The 25,323-nt window shown below is 42.3% G+C and overlaps 1 protein-coding gene across 2 annotated transcripts; it reads right to left on the minus strand.

Annotated features, from left to right (window-relative positions):
• Positions 1-201: 201 nt before the first annotated feature.
• Positions 202-19,210, minus strand: LOC124148958. Of its 2 annotated transcripts, none has more exons than XM_046520253.2 (5): positions 19,131-19,210; positions 10,877-11,056; positions 10,086-10,310; positions 8,837-9,010; positions 202-8,422 (listed from the first exon to the last, which is right to left on the minus strand). In XM_046520253.2, exons 2-5 carry the CDS (start codon positions 11,049-11,051, stop codon positions 8,196-8,198), a joined length of 801 nt encoding a protein of 266 aa, XP_046376209.2. In that variant the 5' UTR covers positions 11,052-11,056; positions 19,131-19,210; the 3' UTR covers positions 202-8,195. The 2 variants fall into 2 exon arrangements, with proteins under 2 accessions (XP_046376209.2, XP_046376210.2); XM_046520254.2 differs by lacking the exon at positions 19,131-19,210 and adding an exon at positions 14,352-14,435.
• Between the last annotated feature and the right edge of the window lie 6,113 nt (positions 19,211-25,323).

The following is a 25,323-nucleotide window of genomic DNA, read 5'->3' on the forward strand; positions in this document are numbered from 1 at the left end:
TGCCAACACCATGATGTTTAACAGATACCCTTGAGGCACGGGTGTGTTGCCAACACCATGATGTTAAACAGATAGCCTTAAGGCACTGGTGTGTTGCCAACACCATGATGTTAAACAGATAGCCTTGAGGCACTGGTGTGTTGCCAACACCATGATGTTTAACAGATAGCCTTGAGGCACGGGTGTTGCCAACACCATGATGTTTAACAGATACCCTTGAAGGCACGGGTGTTGCCAACACCATGATGTTTAACAGATAGCCTTGAGGCACTGGTGTGTTGCCAACACCATGATGTTTAACAGATACCCTTGAGGCACGGGTGTGTTGCCAACACCATGATGTTTTACTTATACCCTCGAGGCTCAGGTGTGTTGCCAACACCATGATGTTAAACAGATAGCCTTGAGGCACTGGTGTGTTGCCAACACCATGATGTTAAACAGATAGCCTTGAGGCACTGGTGTGTTGCCAACACCATGATGTGTTACTTATACCCTCGAGGCACTGGTGTGTTGCCAACACCATGATGTTAAACAGATAGCCTTGAGGCACTGGTGTGTTGCCAACACCATGATGTTTAACAGATAGCCTTGAGGCACGGGTGTTGCCGCCAACACCATGATGTTTAACAGATAGCCTTGAGGCACGGGTGTTGCCGCCAACACCATGATGTTAAACAGATAGCCTTGAGGCACGGGTGTGTTGCCAACACCATGATGTTAAACAGATAGCCTTGAGGCACTGGTGTGTTGCCAACACCATGATGTTAAACAGATAGCCTTGAGGCACAGGTGTTGCCGCCAACACCATGATGTTAAACAGATAGCCTTGAGGCACGGGTGTGTTGCCAACACCATGATGTTAAACAGATAGCCTTGAGGCTCTGGTGTGTTGCCAACACCATGATGTTAAACAGATAGCCTTGAGGCACTGGTGTGTTGCCAACACCATGATGTTTAACAGATAGCCTTGAGGCACGGGTGTGTTGCCAACACCATGATGTTTAACAGATAGCCTTGAGGCACGGGTGTGTTGCCAACACCATGATGTTTAACAGATAGCCTTGAGGCACGGGTGTGTTGCCAACACCATGATGTTTTACTTATACCCTTGAGGCTCTGGTGGTGTGCCAACACCATGATGTTTAACAGATAGCCTTGAGGCACTGGTGTGTTGCCAACACCATGATGTTTAACAGATAGCCTTGAGGCACGGGTGTGTTGCCAACACCATGATGTTAAACAGATAGCCTTGAGGCACGGGTGTTGCCAACACCATGATGTTTTACTTATACCCTTGAGGCACTGGTGTGTTGCCAACACCATGATGTTTAACAGATAGCCTTGAGGCACGGGTGTTGCCGCCAACACCATGATGTTTAACAGATACCCTTGAGGCATGGGTGTGTTGCCAACACCATGATGTTTTACTTATACCTTTGAGGCACTGGTGTGTTGCCAACACCATGATGTTTAACAGATACCCTCGAGGCACTGGTGTGTTGCCAACACCATGATGTTTAACAGATAGTCTTGAGGCACTGGTGTGTTGCCAACACCATGATGTTTAACAGATAGCCTTGAGGCTCTGGTGTGTTGCCAACACCATGATGTCAAACAGATAGCCTTGAGGCTCTGGTGTGTTGCCAACACCATGATGTTAAACAGATACCCTTGAGGCACGGGTGTGTTGCCAACACCATGATGTTTTACTTATACCCTTGAGGCACTGGTGTGTTGCCAACACCATGATGTTTAACAGATACCCTTGAGGCACGGGTGTGTTGCCAACACCATGATGTTTAACAGATAGCCTTGAGGCACGGGTGTGTTGCCAACACCATGATGTTTAACAGATAGCCTTGAGGCACTGGTGTGTTGCCAACACCATGATGTTTAACAGATACCCTTGAGGCACGGGTGTGTTGCCAACACCATGATGTTTTACTTATACCTTTGAGGCACTGGTGTGTTGCCAACACCATGATGTTAAACAGATAGCCTTGAGGCACTGGTGTGTTGCCAACACCATGATGTTTAACAGATACCCTCGAGGCACTGGTGTGTTGCCAACACCATGATGTTAAACTGATACCCTCGAGGCACTAGTGTGTTGCCAACACCATGATGTTTTACTTATATCCTCGAGGCACTGGTGTGTTGCCAACACCATGATGTTTAACAGATAGCCTTGAGGCACTGGTGTTGCCAACACCATGATGTTTAACAGATAGCCTTGAGGCACTGGTGTGTTGCCAACACCATGATGTTAAACAGATAGCCTTGAGGCACTGGTGTGTTGCCAACACCATGATGTTAAACAGATACCCTTGAGGCACTGGTGTGTTGCCAACACCATGATGTTTAACAGATAGCCTTGAGGCACTGGTGTGTTGCCAACACCATGATGTTTAACAGATACCCTCGAGGCACTGGTGTGTTGCCAACACCATGATGTTTAACAGATACCCTTGAGGCACTGGTGTGTTGCCAACACCATGATGTTAAACAGATACCCTTGAGGCACTGGTGTGTTGCCAACACCATGATGTTTTACTTATACCCTTGAGGCACTGGTGTGTTGCCAACACCATGATGTTAAACAGATAGCCTTGAGGCACTGGTGTGTTGCCAACACCATGATGTTAAACAGATAGCCTTGAGGCACTGGTGTGTTGCCAACACCATGATGTTAAACAGATAGCCTTGAGGCACTGGTGTGTTGCCAACACCATGATGTTAAACAGATAGCCTTGAGGCACTGGTGTGTTGCCAACACCATGATGTTTAACAGATAGCCTTGAGGCACGGGTGTTGCCAACACCATGATGTTTAACAGATACCCTTGAGGCACGGGTGTGTTGCCAACACCATGATGTTAAACAGATAGCCTTGAGGCACTGGTGTGTTGCCAACACCATGATGTTAAACAGATAGCCTTGAGGCACTGGTGTGTTGCCAACACCATGATGTTAAACAGATAGCCTTGAGGCACTGGTGTGTTGCCAACCCCATGATGTTAAACAGATAGCCTTGAGGCACTGGTGTGTTGCCAACACCATGATGTTTAACAGATAGCCTTGAGGCACGGGTGTTGCCAACACCATGATGTTTAACAGATACCCTTGAGGCACGGGTGTGTTGCCAACACCATGATGTTTTACTTATACCCTTGAGGCACTGGTGTGTTGCCAACACCATGATGTTTAACAGATAGCCTTGAGGCACGGGTGTTGCCGCCAACACCATGATGTGTTACTTATACCTTTGAGGCACGGGTGTGTTGCCAACACCATGATGTTTAACAGATAGCCTTGAGGCACTGGTGTGTTGCCAACACCATGATGTTAAACAGATAGCCTTGAGGCTCTGGTGTGTTGCCAACACCATGATGTTTAACAGATAGCCTTGAGGCACTGGTGTGTTGCCAACACCATGATGTTAAACAGATAGCCTTGAGGCACTGGTGTGTTGCCAACACCATGATGTTAAACAGATAGCCTTGAGGCACTGGTGTGTTGCCAACACCATGATGTTAAACAGATAGCCTTGAGGCACGGGTGTGTTGCCAACACCATGATATTAAACAGATAGCCTTGAGGCACGGGTGTGTTGCCAACACCATGATGTTTTACTTATACATTGAGGCTCTGGTGGTGTGCCAACACCATGATGTTAAACAGATAGCCTTGAGGCACTGGTGGTGTGCCAACACCATGATGTTTAACAGATAGCCTTGAGGCTCTGGTGGTGTGCCAACACCATGATGTTTAACAGATAGCCTTGAGGCACTGGTGGTGTGCCAACACCATGATGTTTAACAGATAGCCTTGAGGCTCTGGTGGTGTGCCAACACCATGATGTTTAACAGATACCCTTGAGGCTCTGGTGGTGTGCGAACACCATGATGTTTAACAGATACCCTTGAGGCTCTGGTGGTGTGCCAACACCATGATGTTTAACAGATACCCTTGAGGCTCTGGTGGTGTGCCAACACCATGATGTTTAACAGATACCCTCGAGGCACTGGTGGTGTGCCAACACCATGATGTTTAACAGATACCCTTGAGGCTCTAGTGGTTTGGCAAGTCCAGCACTATCTCAGCTATAATGACGTAGCCAGCAGTGTGGAACCTTGAACAGACAAACCATGATGAAGAGCTGTGGTCTGCCAGCCAAGTACAAGCCACACACAGCAGCCATTATTGTCATCAGGAACACATTGTTGTCACACCTTGAGCATGGGAACGAGGTACCAGTTTACTCATGAAGGTGATTGTGAGCATCTTGGCCTCCAGTAGTGTTTGATACTACTGATGCGAGGGACATGGACAGTGGTACAGATGACACACAGGCCTTGTCTCTGGTTATCTACTTTCGTGGAACGATAGATGAAATTTTGCTATCAGATATCGGAATCAAATATGCACAGAAAAGGCCAACTGTAATAATGGGTAGATGGCTATTTCAGAAGGCCACACAATGACCCATGAGGCACTGATATTAAATAAATCTAAGGAATGTTCAGCCATGAGATAAACGATACATTATATATGTCATTTAGTGTAAACAATAATAAGATCAATATTAATGTGTTGTCAAAATTTGAAATGAAAAATTAAGAATGAAATAATAAAATTTCAAATGAAGTAAACATGAAAGTTACCAATTTAGAAATTTGGAACGGCCAGACAGCAGACAGACCAACTCCCTAACACTCCAATGTCTGACGTGACTGCACCGGAAGTGTTCTCCCTGAAGGCCCCCCTGACTGCCTGCCTCCATCCATTCTTCATCAGTTCTCCATCCAATACATCGCCTGGGGCAATATTTCAACCATAATACGACGACCTGCATTGAGTGGGTTCACGCCCGGGATCAGGTCAGGTGCAGGCAAATTGCAGCTGGCAGTGTGTGTCAATCCATGCTTATGGGGTATGAATCCACACTAGAGCAGCCAGGCAACAGCAAAGTTGGTCTTCCTTGGGCTCACCATCCAAGTACTATCCAAACTTAAAGCTGCTTCATTTTGTGTGTAAAGCTTACAGCATTGCTGTCAATACCACCTGATCCATTTTCAAATTTAGAAATTATGTTGACATTATCTTAAATCCAAATGGGCTAAATTTGTTCCTTCCACCCAGTGTAGCCTGGCGCTGAGGGAAGTACTTATCACCTCTACACTACCACCTGCTCAGTGTGCTTCAGTGTGAGGCTGAGCTCAACTGGTTCTACATTAAACACTTTACTTGTTTCTGTAACATTAAGTCTGAAGAGGCATGATGAAGAGACAAAATCACTGATGGTACATTTACGCATTTGTGTGACCAAACTCATTAACCAAAAATAGTGCATGGACGGGTAAGGTTAGAATGATTATTAAACTTGCACAAATTGTCCAGTCTAAATAGTGTACATGATGATTACTTGCTAGAACCTAGGGGTATATCATCAGAGGTTTTACTGATGACAGACAACACACATGGTGTGATGACTGGTGGATGTTCAACTGAGCTGATGTACTGATGGTAATGTAGAAGTGAGGATCCAATCGGGGGGATGGACAAACTGATGAATGAATGGATGACACAGGTTTTGGAAGAAGAACTGAGACATTTATGTCTCATAGCAGTCAGTGCCTCACAGATGAATAGACTGCTGAAACAAAAACAAACCCAAACGTTACAACATGGGTCATCCTACAGATGACAGCCTAACCACATCAGCTTGTCAACATGGTTCAACCACTTCAGACTACAGAATTACCAGTGCCTCAAGACAGATGGAAGCACCATGATGTTGATATTGTCCTGACCAGTGCCTCAAGACAGACGGAAGCACCATGATGCTGATATTGTCCGACCAGTGCCTCCAGACAGACGGAAGCACTATGATGTTGATATTGTCCTGACCAGTGCCTCAAGACAGACGGAAGCACCATGATGGTGATATTGTCCTGACCAGTACCTCAAGACAGACGGAAGCACCATGATGTTGATGTTGTCCAGACCAGCGCCTCCAGACAGACGGAAGCACAATGATATTGATATTGTCCTGACCAGTGCCTCAAGACAGACGGAAGCACCATGATGTTGATATTGTCCTGACTAGTGCCTTAAGACAGACGGAAGCACCATGATGTTGATATTGTCCTGACTAGTGCCTTAAGACAGACGGAAGCATTATGATGTTGATATTGTCCTGACCAGAACCTCAAGACAGACGGAAGCACCATGATGTTGATATTGTCCTGACTAGTGCCTCAAGACAGACGGAAGCACCATGATGGTGATATTGTCCTGACCAGTACCTCAAGACAGACGGAAGCACCATGATGTTGATGTTGTCCTGACCAGCGCCTCCAGACAGACGGAAGCACAATGATGTTGATATTGTCCTGACCAGCGCCTCCAGACAGACGGAAGCACCATGATGTTGATATTGTCCTGACCAGTGCCTCAAGACAGACGGAAGCACCATGATGTTGATATTGTCCTGACTAGTGCCTTAAGACAGACGGAAGCACCATGATGGTGATATTGTCCTGACCAGTACCTCAAGACAGACGGAAGCACCATGATGGTGATATTGTCCTGACCAGTACCTCAAGAGAGACGGAAGCACCATGATGTTGATATTGTCCTGACCAGCGCCTCCAGACAGACTGAAGCACCATGATGTTGATATTGTCCTGACTAGTGCCTCAAGACAGCTGGAAGCACCATAATGTTGATATTGTCCTGACTAGCGCCTCAAGACAGACGGAAGCACCATGATGTTGATATTGTCTTGACTAGTGCCTCAAGACAGACGGAAGCACTATGATGTTGATATTGTCCTGACCAGCGCCTCAATACAGATGGAAGCACCATGATGTTGATATTGTCCTGACCAGTGCCTCAAGACAGACGGAAGCACCATGATGTTGATATTGTCCTGACCAGTGCCTCAATACAGACGGAAGCACCATGATGTTAATATTGTCCTGACCAGCGCCTCAATACAGACGGAAGCACCATGATGGTGATATTATCCTGACCAGCGCTTCAATACAGAAGGAAGCACCATGATGTTGATATTGTCCTGACTAGTGCCTCAATATAGACAGATGACATTGTATGTACTTATATTGCGCGAAAATCCTTCTCACATACTTTCATCAATTAGAAAACTGCCAGTACGAATGTCATATACATATTCAGGTAATTATGAATTACTTTCCAATCCCAGTTCCTTGTATAATTTATAACATATGTAGCTTGATTGAACATTTCATGGCCTTAGTTATGACAGCTGATTTAAATAATTTCACATTATTATAACATTTACAGCACTCAAAATTCTTCATTGATTTATATTGCATGAATTCCAGTGAAGGAAGCTGATGTTATCTCCTCCCTAACTGACTGATTCTGTGAACACTCTCGTTCCTGTATCATTGCTTCATATTATAAAGTGTGTCACTTGTGCCCCATTGAAATCCTTCAGGCATATGTTAACACATTTGTATCGTTTGAAAAAGGCCCTCATACTAAATAACTTTCACTTGTCAATATTGGATACACATTCCCGAGGTGTTTGCAGCATGGTGTCTTGCTGGATGCTGTCCAATGACCGCCTCTGTTGTGTATGTTCCTATATACTCAAAGCAGCCTTATGTACGACTCAGTGTTTAGGGGGGGTTCGTGAGTTAAAACAGCATACTGTACTTTGTATATTGTTTCCAATTCCTAAACATCTTAGTAAAACATATCATAAAACATCACAAGTATCAGTATCAGTTTAGATAGCCTCAAAAAGCAAGGCAAAATGTCATAAAAATATAACCAAATCTGAAGATTGAATACCTCAAAAAAGGCTAAAATATCATAATTGTCAAATAAAACAGCATACAAATTTTACATTTATCAAATTCACTGCTTCACTTATAATTGTATTAAAAGATATCTTACCCTTTACGTTGATCTATACGTTGCTCGTAATTTTTTCCTGAGAAATTAGCTACCCCTTGTAACATTTAACCCCAAATTTTGTCAGGTAGCATTAAATATCATTTCAACTTTGAAGACCTAAACAGACACACTTTAACTGGAAAATGTTGCCAAATGTTATATGTGAAATATTAGTACACCTAAACTGCCAAAAGAACTAAAGTAGTATTTTCGAAATACTTGTGTTGTGTCTTCATAAGTTGTCTAGCAATCATCTGTGGCGCCCCTTCTCTTGCGTTTCCTGATGTGAGGAAGGTAGGGCAGTGCGGCGGGGCTCGGTGACCTCATGTCATCTGCTGCGTAGTCCTGGGCCATGAGGCGAGGTGTGAGGAGGCGTGGAGATCTCCTCGGGATCTGTGGCAGGTTGAGAGCAGGAACCTCAGACAGGTTGAGGCGTGGCATGGTGGTAGAGTCTGTGCTGTCGGATCCCCCTGTTGCAATAAGGGCAGGTTAGGATCAGTGTTAAAATGCTAGTTTTTTATACCGAAAACTTAAATGTATGTATACACCGTCATGTCCATATGGGTAAAATTGGGTTCAGCTTCTTAGACACTTTGCATGGTTTGAGTAGATTTGTTTCAATTAATCCTCCAACTTTCTGCATCTTGAGCTCATGTTAAGGGTAAACTGATGCCATTGTTCCTACAGTGACTGTGCTTTCTTCTTAAGAAATTCCACACCTGACCAAGAGGTCATTCTGTCTGACCACCCAATCCAGTAATGTCACCTCATACAACAAACATCGGTTACTTGCAACCAGTTCTAACCAGGACTCCCCACATGTTCTGAAGTCTATGCATCCCAAAAATTGCCATTTCCAAGTACAAAGCTACCACTAAACTTACCAATGGGGAAAATCTCCTCTGAGCTGACGTCTGAGAGTGGGTCCTCCATGCCCTCCCCGGGGGAGCGAGCAAATGGGGTGTAGATCCTCTGTCCGTGGATTGCTAGATGCGGGGCATCTGGGGAGTGATGGCTGCTTACAGACTCCCCTTGGGGGCTGACTCTCTCATTCCCACCTACAACAGCCATAGATGGACTCACTCATAGGTCAAGCATGCAAGCAGCTTTGGGAATGTCAGACTTAACAGGGTTTAATGGCACATTTGATTTGCAAGATGACACTTACATATTGTTTTCAAGCGTTTACACATTCAAAGTTTTGCTTTGCTTGCTTGTAATAAAGCCGGTGGTATTTACTCGGATTGTCAACAGAGTTGTCATGGAAGGTGAGACATGTTAGGCACAGTCAGAAACATTACAGTTAAACATGTGACAGTCAGAAACATTACAGTTAAACATGTGACAGTCAGAAACATTACAGTCAAACATGTGACAGTCAGAAACATTAGTCAAACATGTGACAGTCAGAAACATTACAGTTAAACATGTGCCAGTCAGAAACATTACAGTCAAACATGTGACAGTCAGAAACATTACAGTCAAACATGTGACAGTCAGAAACATTACAGTTAAACATGTGACAGTCAGAAACATTACAGTCAAACATGTGACAGTCAGAAACATTACAGTCAAACATGTGACAGTCAGAAACATTACACTTAAACATGTGACAGTCAGAAACATTACAGTCAAACATGTGACAGTCAGAAACATTACAGTCAAACATGTGACAGTCAGAAACATTACAGTTAAACATGTGACAGTCAGAAACATTACAGTCAAACAAGTCACAGTCAGACACATCAGTCAAACATGTGACAGTCAGAAACATCAATGTCAAACATGTGAGTCAGAAACATCACAGTCAAACATGTGACAGTCAGAAACATCACAGTAACATCACAGTCAAATATGTCCTAGTCAGAAACATCATAGTCAAACGTGTCACGGTCAGAAATGTCCCAGTCAGACAATATTTCAGCTATATGAAGGCGATCTATAAATAGTCAAGTCTGGACCAAGCAATCCAGTGATTGACATCAAAAGCATTGATCTACACAATTGTGATATAATTACATGCATCAACCAAGTCAATGGGCCTGACCATACGACCCTGTTAGTCTCTTACAACATGCATGGGTTGCTGAAGACCAGTTCTGCTGGTAAGCTTCATCACACCAAACAACTCACAGTGTGTCAAGCGAGACATCTGCTGCCTCCGGAGCAGACGAACGTGTCTTCGTGACAGCCCATCGTTGATGCCTGGCAGAGTCAGGTCCAGCTGGGAGTTGGTTGGTCGTCTGACCAGCATGTCCTTAGGCATCTGTGTGTTGTCAGTGTAAGGCACTGGTTCCCGGCGCCGTAGGGGCTGTGGCAGGTAGTTTCCGCAGTGCACTGATGGGTTGTGGTGAGAACCTGCGACCAACAACATTATTCTTGCAACAACAGCATGACGAGACACACACCAGAGGCAGCCTTATCATGTTCAGTATGCACCAATAACTATTATAATCAAAATACCAATAAATATACTGTAGGGCTAGAGAACCCCGTACACCAAGAGAGACAATTTCTCAAATGATATGTCACAAGTCATGTTTGCGAAAGTTTGAGAACTTCATAACTGTAACAGATGTAAACCCCTTTACCTCTTAACTGTGCTGCAATACCTGTTGGTAATTTGGTACTTTAAGTATTTAGTATGATGATTTGAAATATAATTGCATTACTTACTTACTGTTGGGGATTTAACATGCGCTTTCCGACATAATGTGTATTTCGCACACAGATAAAACTGCATTGACAAGCTATATTAAAGTAGTCAGTCTACATGTATCATGACTTCAGTCAGAAACAGTTGCCTCTTGTCCGATGCCTGGTTTAAGTAAACACAAAACTCAGCTTATAGCAGCTTATATTTTAGCACTGACATCTACTGACAAAAGTGCTATTAACAGTGCTATGATGATAATATGTCTCACCTGTAGCTGGTCTGACACGCCGTCCTAGGTTGTTCTGTCCCTGCACAGTCGCCACCAGGGGGATGTTGAGAATCTGGGGGAGACACATACGACGAGGGTCCCTGGCTTCAGGGTCATAGATTGGGCTTGAGCAGCTTGGGGGCCGAAGTGGGGGTAGCCTTATTTTCCTACCCATTTTAGCTGGAACACATTAACATATCACTTGCAGATGAATAGCCTGGTGAAAGACAGGTGATCTGCCCTGTTGTGAAGACCCGGACTTGTACCATATATAACAGAAAAGACTGGACCCTATGATACATGTTGGATGTTATGGTACATAGTATGAACTGGACCCTATGCTTCACAGCACTAGCTGGATCCAATGGTACACGGAATATGAAGAACCCCATGGTACATGTTGGATGTTATGGTACAAATTATAGGCTGGACCCTATGCTTCACAGTACTGGCTGGATCCAATGGTACACGGAATATGAAGAACCCCATGGTACATGTTGGATGTTATGGTACAAATTATAGGCTGGACCCTATGCTTCACAGTACTGGCTGGATCCAATGGTACACGGAATATGAAGAACCCCATGGTACATGTTGGATGTTATGGTACAAATTATAGGCTGGACCCTATGCTTCACAGTACTGGCTGGATCCAATGGTACACGGAATATGAAGAACCCCATGGTACATGTTGGATGTTATGGTACAAATTATAGGCTGGACCCTATGCTTCACAGTACTGGCTGGATCCAATGGTACACGGAATATGAAGAACCCCATGGTACATGTTGGATGTTATGGTACAAATTATAGGCTGGACCCTATGCTTCACAGTACTGGCTGGATCCAATAGAACATGGAACATGAAGAACCCCATGGTACATGTTGGATGTTATGGTACACAGTATAGGCTGGACCCTATGCTTCACAGTACTGGCTGGATCCAATGGTACATGGAATATGAAGAACCCCATGGTACATGTTGGATGTTACGGTACACAGTGTAGGCTGGATCCAATGGTACATGGAATACGAAGAACCACGTGGTACATGTTGGATGTTATGGTACACAGTATAGGCTGGACCCTATGCCTCACAATACTGAATGGATCCAATGGTACATGGAACATGAAGAACTTTCTGGTACATGTTAAATGTTATGGTACATAGTATGAACTGGACCCTATGCTTCACAGTACTGGCTGGATCCAATGGTACATGGAACATGAAGAACCTTATGGTACATGTTGAATGTTATGGTACAAATTATAGGCTGGACCCTATGCTTCACAGTACTGGCTGGATCCAATGGTACATGGAACATGAAGAACCTTATGGTACATGTTGAATGTTATGGTACAAATTATAGGCTGGACCCTATGCTTCACAGTACTGGCTGGATCCAATGGTACATGGAACATGAAGAACATGTTGGATGTTATGGTACACAGTATAGGCTGGACCCTATGCCTCACAGTACTGGCTGGATCCAATGGAACATGGAACATGAAGAACCTTATGGTACATGTTGGATGTTATGGTACACAGTATAGGCTGGATCCAATGGTACATGGAATATGAAGAACCTTATGGTACATGTTGGATGTTGGTACACAGTATAGGCTGGACCCCATGCCTCACAGTACTGGCTGGATCCAATGGTACTTGGAACATGAAGAACTTTCTGGTACATGTTGGATGTTATGGTACACAGTATAAACTTGACCCTATGCTTCACAGTACTGGCTGGATCCAAAGGTACACGGAATATGAAGAACTTTCTGGTAGATGTTGGATGTTATGGAACACAGTATAGGCTGGACCCAATACCTCACAGTACTGGATGGATCCAGTGGTACATGGAACATGAAGAACCTTATGGTACATGTTGGATGTTATGGTACACAGTATAGGCTGGATCCAATGGTACATGGAATATGAAGAAATTTCTGGTACATGTTGGATGTTATGGTACAAAGTACTGGCTGGATCCAATGGTACATGGAACATGAAGAACTGTCTGGTACATGTTGGATGTTATGGTACAAAGTACTGGCTGGATCCAATGGTACATGGAACATGAAGAACCTTATGGTACATGTTGGATGTTATGGTACACAGTATAGGCTGGACCCCATGCCTCACAGTACTGGCTGGATCCAATGGTACATGGAATATGAAGAAATTTCTGGTACATGTTGGATGTTATGGTACAAAGTACTGGCTTGATCCAATGGTACATGGAACATGAAGAGCTTTCTGGTACATGTTGGATGTTATGGTACACATAATAGGCTGGACCCTATGCTTCACGGTACTAGCTGGATCCAATGGAACATGGAACATGAAGAACCTTATGGTACATGTTGGATGTTGGTACACAGTATAGGCTGGACCCCATGCCTCACAGTACTGGCTGGATCCAATGGTACATGGAATATGAAGATATTTCTGGTACATGTTGGATGTTATGGTACAAAGTACTGGCTGGATCCAATGGTACATGGAACATGAAGAACTGTCTGGTACATGTTGGATGTTATGGTACAAAGTACTGGCTGGATCCAATGGTACATGGAACATGAAGAACTGTCTGGTACATGTTGGATGTTATGGTACACAGTATAAACTGGACCCCATGCCTCACAGTACTGCCGGATTCAATGGTACATGGAACATGAAGAACAGTTAAATATACATAAATCGTGTGGACCCTTGTATGCTATCAGGACAAAGAGATCCTACAGGACACATTGGTCAATAGAAAATATGGTATGTGTATTTGTGTACAGCTACGAGTTTCTTTGGCTTAACAGAAAAATAGTCACTAAACCTTTTCCCTGGATTTGCCTGCATTGACAGCATCTGAGTACTATATATCTAGTAGTACTTTCTACCCTCAGTAAGATGCTGTCAACCAACCACAGTCTCTGTTGCTTACTCTGCCGCTGTTTGTAAGCTACAAGCATACAGGACGATTAAGCCACACACTTGTCGAGGTGTTGGCTTACGTAATTATGCTGACAAATCAGTAACGAAACAATTAGATCTATGACGGCAATGTTAAAACACAGAGATCAGTGTAAGACAGAATAGTCCAACTGCTGTGTACCCCACCTATCTGTACGGAAAAAGTCAGCGGTCAGCGGTCATGAATATTTGGCATGAATATTTTTGGAATTGAAAACTAAGCACACAATTTCATAAAAACGTCCCGCAAATATCCATGATCCCTAACTTTGTGAATTCAGTTAACAGTATGAAACATTAGGTTAATCCCAATTCACATTCCCGTCTTTGAACTCGCGAATCCTGTGAATAAGACCCGGGATGAGCTCGAGTCCGCAGCCAAGTTGGATGTCAGTAGCGTTGCCTAGAGCCCCGTATCCTTATATCACCTATAATTTGGTTTCTACAGTCTGACAAGCCTACACTGAAAGACTGCAAGCTTACGACGCGGCCTCAATGTACTTACATACGGTTTTGCGATTTTTTCCGCCAGATTAAGTAACTATCTTGGGAAGTAATCACAAACAGTGTCTCCGTGTCGCCATTTGCATGATTATGACGTCATTATTCTGTGACGTCACTGACATGTGTATACTCACGAACATGACGTTTTACGCAAGTTTGAGACCAAGCTGCGAGGCCTTCTCCTACTCAGTTACATGCGGCCAGCAGCTTGCATAGTACTAACACATGAATCAAAATGGTTATTAGATAGCAATGACAGTCACTTTTGTTAACTACTCAATTCCAACACTATATATATATAATCACAGGATCAACAAATTACTGTAGTTGGCGGTGTAGCCTAGCTAGGTCAGCCAGTACGTAAGAGGCAAACAAATCATTTTCTTTCTCTTTGACTGATACTATTGAAAAAAAATCAAGTTCATTGAAATATTCATTTATTAATATACTTCTATTTATCGTTTACCTGTTTAAAGATAAAAGATCACGTGCAGTGCCTTCAATTGGTACACTTTGAAGAGATTTTAGCTTAGTTTTTCTAATTGGTACAACTACTGATAAGGTGAAATGGGGTTTAACGCCGCGTTCAAGATAATTTCACTTATATAGCGACGTGCATGCTCGTGCGTGTATGTGGCTACTTATACTATCCCGGACTAATGCCGATTTTATAGTGCTAGCCCACTGAGTTACCATGCTGTAGTTTAAATTTGCATACCCCACTTGGACACAGTATACTGAGTCCGACCTTACCAGTCATTGTTTTATCCCCTGAAATATCAAGCGCCAGCCAGGGTAACAACAAGTACTATATTTTAACTATGGTACGACGAGTTCCGCTCTCCGGGGAGACGCACTGTGAACTACACTGACAAAGGATGACATCTGATAAAAATAACTATCCTTCTTAACAATTGAATTGTCATCAGAGAGATTAAAATGTTTAATTTGAATCGTATAAATAACATATCAGGAGTGAGTGAATATGGTTTAGCGGCGGGGGACACCAGAAATGGGCTTTACACATTGTACACAATTGGGGAATCGAACCAGGGCCTTCGGCCTGACGAGAGAACGCTTTAACCACTAGGCTACCCTACCGCCCCAAATCGCCAGGAACACATGGAATTTTGAAGCAATATTTGATGTATACTATTGCCCCATTATTTTCTGTCTACCACAAACTGCTTAATATACTGCTTAATAGGTATAGTACACGACGAGTGGCTCCTGGAAATGATTAAAACCGGTGAACAAAAAGGTGACTTGACCCGAGTATATGATGAGCCATGTCGTTATTAGGCTGCCGTTGTTAAATGTTTACCTCTGTACCTGGAGATTAATCATTTGTTATCAGAAATACAAGGTGTATTCGACATGGCAATTTTGTCTTTCATAACATTGTTGTATTATATTCTTAAATTGAATATCTTAAAACCAATAAAATGAAGTTATAGTGTACTATCATAGATTTCCATTACGCCTTGGCGTTGTTAAAAGGAAAATTTATTTCAGTTATACAAAGCGATCTTAGTGCTAAGTGATCTTAAATCCAAGACTTACGACAGTCGTTGTGCTAAGGTTGTTTTGTACAACGCTACCCAGGGCATAAAGTCGCGTGTCATTCTTGTTAATTGAGAAACGCATTTTTGTTTCAGGGACATCGCAGTTAAACAAAGCGGAAAGCTACCGCCGAATCTTTTTGTTTTGTATCTAAATGACCTTGAAGCATATTTGGAACAAAAATGCGAAGAGGTATTAAGGTGTTCGGGAGGATTATTTTATTTGGAATTTGTAGGAAGATCATAGTTTTGTCGTAGCAGGTGATACTATTATTATTTCATATAACGCTCGGAATGTTTTCAATGAATATTGTATTTATTTTGGAAATTACCTATTAATATAGATACAGGTAAGGTTGTAAAATGAGGATCGGGTGATGTGTTTGGCATAGATGATGTTGCTATGAAGTAGTAGAGGAGTACACACACCAGGGTGCCGTCGTACAAGACAACGCTGCGACTGTCGTAAGTCTATGTTAAGGTATGGGAGTAACGATCACATTAAGATCGCTTTGAACAACAGAACCCTGGGCTTGATGACTTAACGTGCTGGGAATGTCCTGGCAGCCATGACGTCATTAGCTGCTAAAGCAAAAAATAAGCCATGTTTTGTTTGTTTGTTGTTAACATTGTTTTCAGCAATATTACAGCTATATGACGGCGGTCTGTAAATAATCTAGTCTGGACCAGACAATCCAGTGATTGACATCATGGGCATCGATAAACGCAATTGGGATACGATGACATATATCTACCAAGTCGGAGAGCTTGACCACCCGATCCCGTTAGTCGCCTTTTACGACAAGCATAGTCGCCTTTTACGGCAAACATGGGTTGCTGAAGACCTATTGTACCCCGGATCTTCAAGGGTCGAAAAGCCATGTATATACTTTACATAGGAACAAGAACGTTGGACAAGATTAACCGGTTATTGTTATTTGACCAAACGATAGCACCAATATTAAGTTATGGTTCCGAAATATGGGTATTTTGTAAATTAGATATGATAGAAAGGATACACACAGATGTTTTTAAACTAGAGTTAAAAAGATTACACCTCATAATATACTGTACGGGAGTTGGGAAGAATTTCAATTACTGGTATAATTTAACAGAGACTTTTGATGTATTGGTAAACACTAATTAATAATAAACCAGCAGAATTGTGTACTGTTATGTATAGTATTATATTATCAGGTTCAAGTAAATATGAACATACCTATCTGCAATTTGTTTAGGTTTAAGCTCTGTGTGGACTCAACTGTTTGTACAAAATAATCATATTTATTAAAGCTGTTGTCAAACAGCGTATCTTGGATCCAGCGAGTCACACATGGACAAGTTTGGTAGAGACTTCTCATGGGGCAGTGTTTTAAAGATTATTTAAACATGAAATAAAATTAGAAAGGTCTTTGTATCTCATTCCTATTATTAGGATGAAATCCGCTAGCAACAGATTACCAATAGAGATTTGGCGATGAGAAAATATATCACGTGAAGATAGACTTTGTAATCATTGTAACATAAATATATTAAGCAGACAATACCACTAATTATCAATTTGTCCCTTTTGGTAATCTACGTAAAGATATATCCACAAAAAAATACTTACAAGGCAAAATGCAATCGAACTAGATCAATTATTAATTACTAATAATCTGCCAGAATTAAGACGACTGGTATGTTTGGTAAAGAAATGTTGAATTAAACAATTTCATTATGAATGTAAAGTGGACTTGAATTTTCTTAAAACCCGCGCACGTCTGTCTAATGTGTGCTACATCATGTAATTCTGCCTATAGTCCTTCATTATCTCATTGTGATGACCTTGGATATTATCGTCTTGTTGTTGTTGTTGTTGTTGTTGTTGTTGTTGTTGCTGCTGATCATTGCTTCCTAACGGTTAATACTTGTAGCTGACACCCGTGAAGATCTGGGTTAGAATAGGTCTTCAGCAACCCATGCTCGCCGTAAGAGGCGACTATGCTTGTAAGAGACGACTAACGAGGTCGGGTTGTCATGTTCGCTGACTTGGTTGATGCATGTCATCGTATCCCTATTGCGCGAATCGATGCTCATGATGCCAATCACTGGATTATCTGGTTCAGACTCGATTATTTACAGACCGCCGTCATATAGCTGGAATATTGCGGAGTGCGGCGTAAAACAACAAACAAATAAACTTGTAGCTGAAGAGGTTTCCACAACCATGGTGGCCTACCTCCCTGAGATAGACACCTTAACAGTGTATAACACGTCGTTCAATGCACAACACAAGGCCTACCTCCCTGAGATAGACACCTTAACAGTATATAACACGTCGTTCAATGCACAACACAAGGCCTACCTCCCTGAGATAGACACCTTAACAGTATATAACACGTCGTTCAATGCACAACACAAGGCCTACCTCCCTGAGATAGACACCTTAACAGTTTATAACACGTCGTTCAATGCACAACACAAGGCATACCTCCCTGAGATAGACACCTTAACAGTATATAAAACGTCGTTCAATGCACAACACAACCCCTGCCTTCATGCTGCCGTGACATTAATACTAATATAGTTTGATTTACATTTAATACATTAAAGCCAGACACGTTGATCAAACATGGATTTGTTACATTGTGTTTCCTATTTCACATTTCTGTCTACTGGGGCGTGTCTCTGGTAAGCTAACCGCTAAGGCACACGTAGAGATATTGGTTGGGGCAGAAACTACACAAACACAACTTTCCGATGGAACACTTGTACATATATTGTAAAGGTGTAGCAACAGAAGTTTGAATATCGCAAATATAATTGTACCGGTAAAATTGCTATCGATAGTTACTGGTTTGTTGCAGAATGAAGAAAACACCGTCAAATGCATTGTTACAAGATAAGAAAAAATCTTGAAGCAATAATCTTTGTCGAATGAAAATAATGAAGTGGTAGAGTGTTTGAAGGGTCATGTTTGGTTTTCTTATCTGGCCTACAGTTGGTCACATTGTCCAGTGAGGTTTCACTCAGTGACCATGCAACCATTTCAACAAACGTAATACCACACTTTACGGACGTAGTCTTACCGAGCACAGACGAGCAGTAACAGGCTCTACAGTAGGCCAACATGACATTATTATATTTCACTTGTATTTGAATGTAAGCCTTCTAAACGGTTCAGCTAAGATGTCTTGTGACAAATGTGATTTTCGGAATTTTTACGATATACTTACCAACGGAATTGCGCTTTTTTCCTTCAGAATCGTGATTATCTCTGGAATAAAGTTCGCACTACGTCTTCTTATCGCGATTAGAGTGTTTATGACGTCATTATTCTGTGACGTCATGAAAACGCGTGTCCTCCTATATATGACGTAGTACGCGAGTTATGTGACAGACTTGTAGTCACCTCTGGAACCAGTGTGTGTGTGTGTGCCGTATGCAGGCTGTTGAATACAGTTGACAAAATAGACAAGAAGAAGCATTTTTTAAAATTAAAAAACAAAAAGGCTTGGGTTGCTTTTATTTTATTATTGTATGGTATGTATAGCATCCTTACAATCACCGTGTCAATAAGATATGTGTCATCCCGGTGCAATGCTCTCATAACCCAGAATAAATTCACGCCAAATAAACAAACCAACTAGGAGAGCAATAACATGATAAAACTGTGTTACTCTTCATGTAAGTTCCGTGAATAACACTGGCTGACGTGATATAAGAAAAAAAGGGTTTGTATTATTGAGAAGGGATAAAATCAATTAAATGGACAAGCATATGAAAACGGACACCTTGACATCTGAGAACAGGCACTTGACGTTGTGCTTGCTGTAAGAGGGGACTAACGGGATTGGGTGGTCAGGCTGGCTGACTTGGTTGATGCATATCCAAATTGCGAAGATCGATGCTCATGATGTTAATCACTGGATTGTCTGGTCCAGACTCGATTTATTTTAAACCGCCGTCATATAGCTGGGATATTGATGTGAGGCGTTAAACAACAAACAAACAAACAATACAAATCTAATTCGACAAATTCAAAACTGTAATAAAAATGTATGGCCTTAAGCACGTATGATACCAGATTATTTGAAATGTGCCCGCAAATGTAGGTTTTTTTAACATATATACCCCGTTTTTCCTTAAAATTGTGAAATAACTGAGCGGATGGTTAACGCCGCCTAAACTATAACTTTATTTTTTCTAACGGCTGATTCTGTGGTAGGTGTAGCCAAAGTGTGGTCGGTGATACACGACCCCAGCTACCAGGGGGTTGGTTGATAGACACTTAGGGGATATTAACGCCAAGCTACACATATAAATCAATTAATACAAACAAACGTTTTTTAATCGTTATTTATCATGCTTTCCTTCAACGTTTGTTGTTAATTTCTTCTCGACAACGAGAACAATTAACTGGTTAACAACTGGTTCTTAATGTTCCATCGTTCTTCCTCACGGAATTCAATGGGATATTGGCCCCTCACTGTCCCCTAAGAGACGCCCCAACGGCGGTGGAAACATTGTGTGACTGTCACCGCGCCCGTGTCATGGATCGTTGTTCGTTGATACTGCTATCAACCGTTCTGTAATGAGTGTGAGTGAGTGAGTTGGGTTTAACGCCGCTTTTAATAGTATTCCAGTTATATCGCGTGCCCCCGTTCTGTAATGAGGAAAGTTGAATACACACATAAAGATATATATACATAATTATCCTAACTGACGTGGATATATAACCGACATACTGATAAAGATCCTACTCAACTCTTGACATAGAATCATTTTCTTGTATCAAGATGAAATATCCCTATCAAACAGGAAGTAGTATATATCCCAGTGTACTTTCAGACAAAATAGATTAAAATCCTACTCTGACAAGAACATAAAACAATTATACATGAAGTGTCGTTGAATGTATCAACATGGCCCGTGTTCTAGTCCCCTTCTGAACATATTATGTATGCTTTGGGTTCAAGTGGTGGCATTAATTACTTTATGTTCCAAACACAACTACATGTAGTATTTGTACATGCTTACAGAACTGTATCGTAAAGTGTTCAAATATATACCTGGTACATATATACCTGTAGCAGTTATTCAGTAAGCTTTAAAATTAGTGAAAACGATGACAGAGGTAAATGACGTGTTTTTATTTCCGGAGACGTATTACATTATTGTTCAATGATCACACCTCGCGAGGCCACGCAGTGTATTTCTGTACAGCGGTACTTGAATGACATGGGGATATGTATACTGCTTGGGTGACTTCCTTGTGGTTTGTTTGTTTGTTTGTTTGTTTGTTGTACCCACACTCAGCAATTGTCAAGCTATATGACGGCGGTCTGTAGCCAGACAATCCAATGATTGACATCATGAGCATCGATCTACGCAAATGGGATACGAAGACATGCATCAACTAAGTCAGCGAGTCTGACCACCCGATCCCGTTAGTCGCCTCTAACGACAAGCATATCGCCTTTCACGACAAGCATGGGTTGCTGAAGACCTATTCTAACCTGGATCTTCACGTCTCCTATCTCTTGTAAACGATTACAGGGGTAAATTACATGTTTCTGTTTACGGAGACGTATTACATTATTTTGCAATAATCACACCTTGCTACATCACGCAGTGTATTTTTATACGACTTTACTTTAACATCTTCCGCCTGTAGGACATGCCGACATGCATACAGCACGAGTGACATGACTGCCTTGTAGTCATATAGCAGGTCAACAACGAGAACCTACACAGTGGTCTATTTCGGCGGATTACAGCTGATTAGCTATCTATCGTGCATTTTGTTATTCTGCCAAGTAGGATTGTTTCCCAGGCATGTGTCACGTTGTCCAGATGAAGACTAGTGTCACACCGATGCATCGCTTGTGTCACCGGGGGATTGCCTAAAAGTCGGGCCGGGCCGGGCCAAAGTTGTATTGGCTAATTACTCCATTATCGGCAACCATACCTACATATCATTGATGCAACACACACATGACATTAATGAACAATCATCAACCAAGAACGTGCACCATAATTAAGTGATTCGGACTAAATCACTTGAAAACCAGAAAGTGGAGCTGTGTGTAAGCGTCGCTGATCTAGGTAACATGTAAAAGGGCAATCGTTAAACGAAATAGGATTTGAAACGTATCAATACTTCTAGCTATCGTGATGCAAATTTCCATCTGTCGGCATAGCGTTTACATTATAGGACAGTACTGTATCTAAGTAAATACCACTTAATAATGTCACTGTTCATCGTATTTAAAGCAGACACGTTGGTTAAAGTAGACCTCTTCTCCCCATACTCTCAACAGTCTCACAAGTGTTCGGTCCGACTTGGCCCGGGCTGTCAAAATCAACTTTAAACACACACATGTATCAGCTATAGAGTAGTATTATATCTACCTATATACCACTTTATAATGTCACAGTACATCGCATTGAAATACAACTGATCCGTTAAAGTCAAACACTTTTACTGTATTTTCTTAAGAAAATCTTTGTCAGAAGTGTTCGTTCCGACTTGGCCCGGGCTGTCAAAATCAACTAAACCTAACAGATGTAACATCAAATGGTTTCACATCTATCAACTAGTATTATATCTACCTATATATCACTTTGTAGTGTCACAGATCACGGTATTTAAAGAAAACAAGGTGCTCAAAGTGAAGCCCTTTTCCCTCTCCATTCTCAACATAGTCTCCATCAAAAGTGTTTGGCTTGTGTTTGGTCCGACTTGGTCCGGGCTGTCAAAATCAACTTTACACACAGAGATGTATCATCAAATGTGTTTACATCTATAGATTAGCATTATTTCTGCCTTTATACTACTTTATAATGTCTCAGATAGCGGTATTTAAAGAGAGTAAGGAGCTCAAAGTGAAGCCCTTTTCCCTCTACATTCTGAACATAGACTCTATCAGAAGTGTATGACTCAATTCTCATATTGTTTCCACATCATTAAAATACACTTGTTTTAAAATAAACTTGTTATAATGTGCCTTCTCTGTATGGTGAACGTACTTATGTGTCTTGCACTTATTGCGCATATAAACTGACGTCCAAAAGAAACTTTACCAGAGTTTGAAATCACTCTTGCTCAAAAACAACAAATCATACATGCATGAAGTAAAGTGTATTGAGAAGATCAATATATCAACATAATCAACACTGAAAATGACAATCATACCGCGACCGAGAATGACGTAAGAGCCCTCCAAAGTTTGGTGTGGTACAAAACTCGAGCTTTCAGAATCATGGACAATAGGAAGAGTACATAAACAATCGCTCACGTTCAAAAACAAGTCATTAGTAGCGTGTGTGACCACCAAATGCCTCAATACACGCAAAAACTCTTCGACGCACAGAAAAAGTCAGTCGTCTGATGAGGTCACGTGGGATTTGACGCCATTCTTCTTGGAGGGCCAAGATCAGTTCTTGTCGGTTGGCTGGAGAGTGTGGTCGTTGTCGAACACGACGATCCATCAAGTCCCTGAGGTGTTCTATGGGGGACATGTCGGGTGAGCGTGCAGGCCACGGCAGGACGTTGACGTTTTTGGCTGCGAGGAAGTTAGTGACAATTTTGGCTGTATGGGCTCTAGCGTTGTCATGCTGATAAATGACACCACGTGGCTGCTATTTCATTATCCATGTAACGCTGAGCTGTCAAGTTTCCGTCAACGATGACCAGCGGTGTCCTCACCATATGGTACGACCTCCTGCACGCAACACGCCGCCGTTCGTTCACCCCTTCGGCGGTAATTACGTTGTCTTCCATCAGCCCTAAACATACAGAATCGACTTTCGTCAGTGAAGACAACCCTCTGCCAGTCACGTCGTTGCCAACGTCGTACAGTCCGGGCCCATCTCAATCGCAGACGACGATGTTGCGCTGTCAATAGCTGTCCTCTGTATGGTCTAAAAGCCCTGATTATATGAGCCCTGAGTCTCCTGGCCACTGTCTGTCGACTAACCCTGTGACCTAAGGCATTTGTCGCCGATGACGTCACTGTCAGGAAGCGATTTCGGAGGTGCAAGGTACGCAAGTACCGGTCATCATGGAGCGTGGTCACCCTTGGTCTGCCTGTTCTTGGCCTGTCAGATGTCCGCCCTGTCTGTCTGTAACGTTGCATCAAGTTGGTAACGGCAACACAGGAGCAACCGAAGGTTCGTGCAATATGGTCGTGGGTGGCTCCCATCTGTACCATACCCAAGGCTCGTTCACGTTGTTCGACTGTGAGTCGTGGCATTTCTTTTGTGTGTTTTTTATCACTGTGGATGTCTGACTTGCCGTTGCTATCGTTTTATACCCTTACCCGCACGTTCATTTGCAGTTGTCCGTGGTGCACGTGTTTTTCACTTTTTCGCGTGTTATCTCGCAAACATGTAACAGACGATTAACATTTTCTGCATACACTATTGTTGTACTTATGTTATGTGTTTTAGATAGACTTCATCGAAAAAAATGTATGCTTTGTCTGAAATTTATATTTTCAGTTGGTAAAGTTTCTTTTGCACGTCAGTTTATTTTGTAGTTTATGATAGTGTAATATTGCTACTGTTTCTTCATGGAATGTTACGCAATACTTATCTCATCTTCAACATCTTTGTTGTATGATAGTTTGTTACAGTTCTGTACGGGGGCACGGTTGGCCAAAGTCGCCTTATACGCTGCAATTCGCTATGCAGAGTGGTGTCCCTTGGGCACGCCAGAAACCTATGACAGTGTGTTCGAATCCCTGTTCGCCCCGATTATGTTGTCAGCACTCTACCCGTGCTCATGGGTTTCATGGGTCTAATACCTGCATCACTTCGGGCTTTCCTCCCACATCAAGCTGATACGCCGTGATATAACTGGAATTATAATATTCAAAGCGGCGTTAAACCCATCTCACTCACTCACTTCTCTTGTGTACGGTTCCGTTTGGTTAGCTGGGTTTGTGTTGTGATTACCTCCGGCTTAAATTTAAAGTATGTGAATGTATCATGCAACCGAATTATTTTTCAGGAGAATAATTGCAAACTAAGGGCCAACATGTTGAATTGCAATGTATCCAGAAGCAAAGAACTTATACGGGTGTGTAATCTCTGCAGGAAGTTAAAACAGCTGTCAATACAATAAACCATGCAGAACCATTAACCGCCGGATGAAACGGTATGAATCATATTTTACATACAGTGAACTACTTGAAACTGTGCTCAAATCTGCACAGCAAGCACTATACATGTGATTGTGAAGACAACTTATTACAAATCTCTTATATCAAACCTGTTGTTTTACATGTGTTGTTTATTGAACAAAGTCATGCTTCATAGAAGCCTGGTATTTAATCGTGTTGAACAATAATTTGCAATAGCAGTGTGAAGGGAGAACGACTGATCGCGCGTTACATGCTTGACCTTAATTCCTCCCCGGAACCA

Source organism: Haliotis rufescens, unplaced genomic scaffold (genome assembly GCF_023055435.1).
Source record: "Haliotis rufescens isolate VD_foot unplaced genomic scaffold, xgHalRufe1.0.p SCAF_8, whole genome shotgun sequence".
Classification (NCBI taxonomy): domain Eukaryota; kingdom Metazoa; phylum Mollusca; class Gastropoda; order Lepetellida; family Haliotidae; genus Haliotis; species Haliotis rufescens.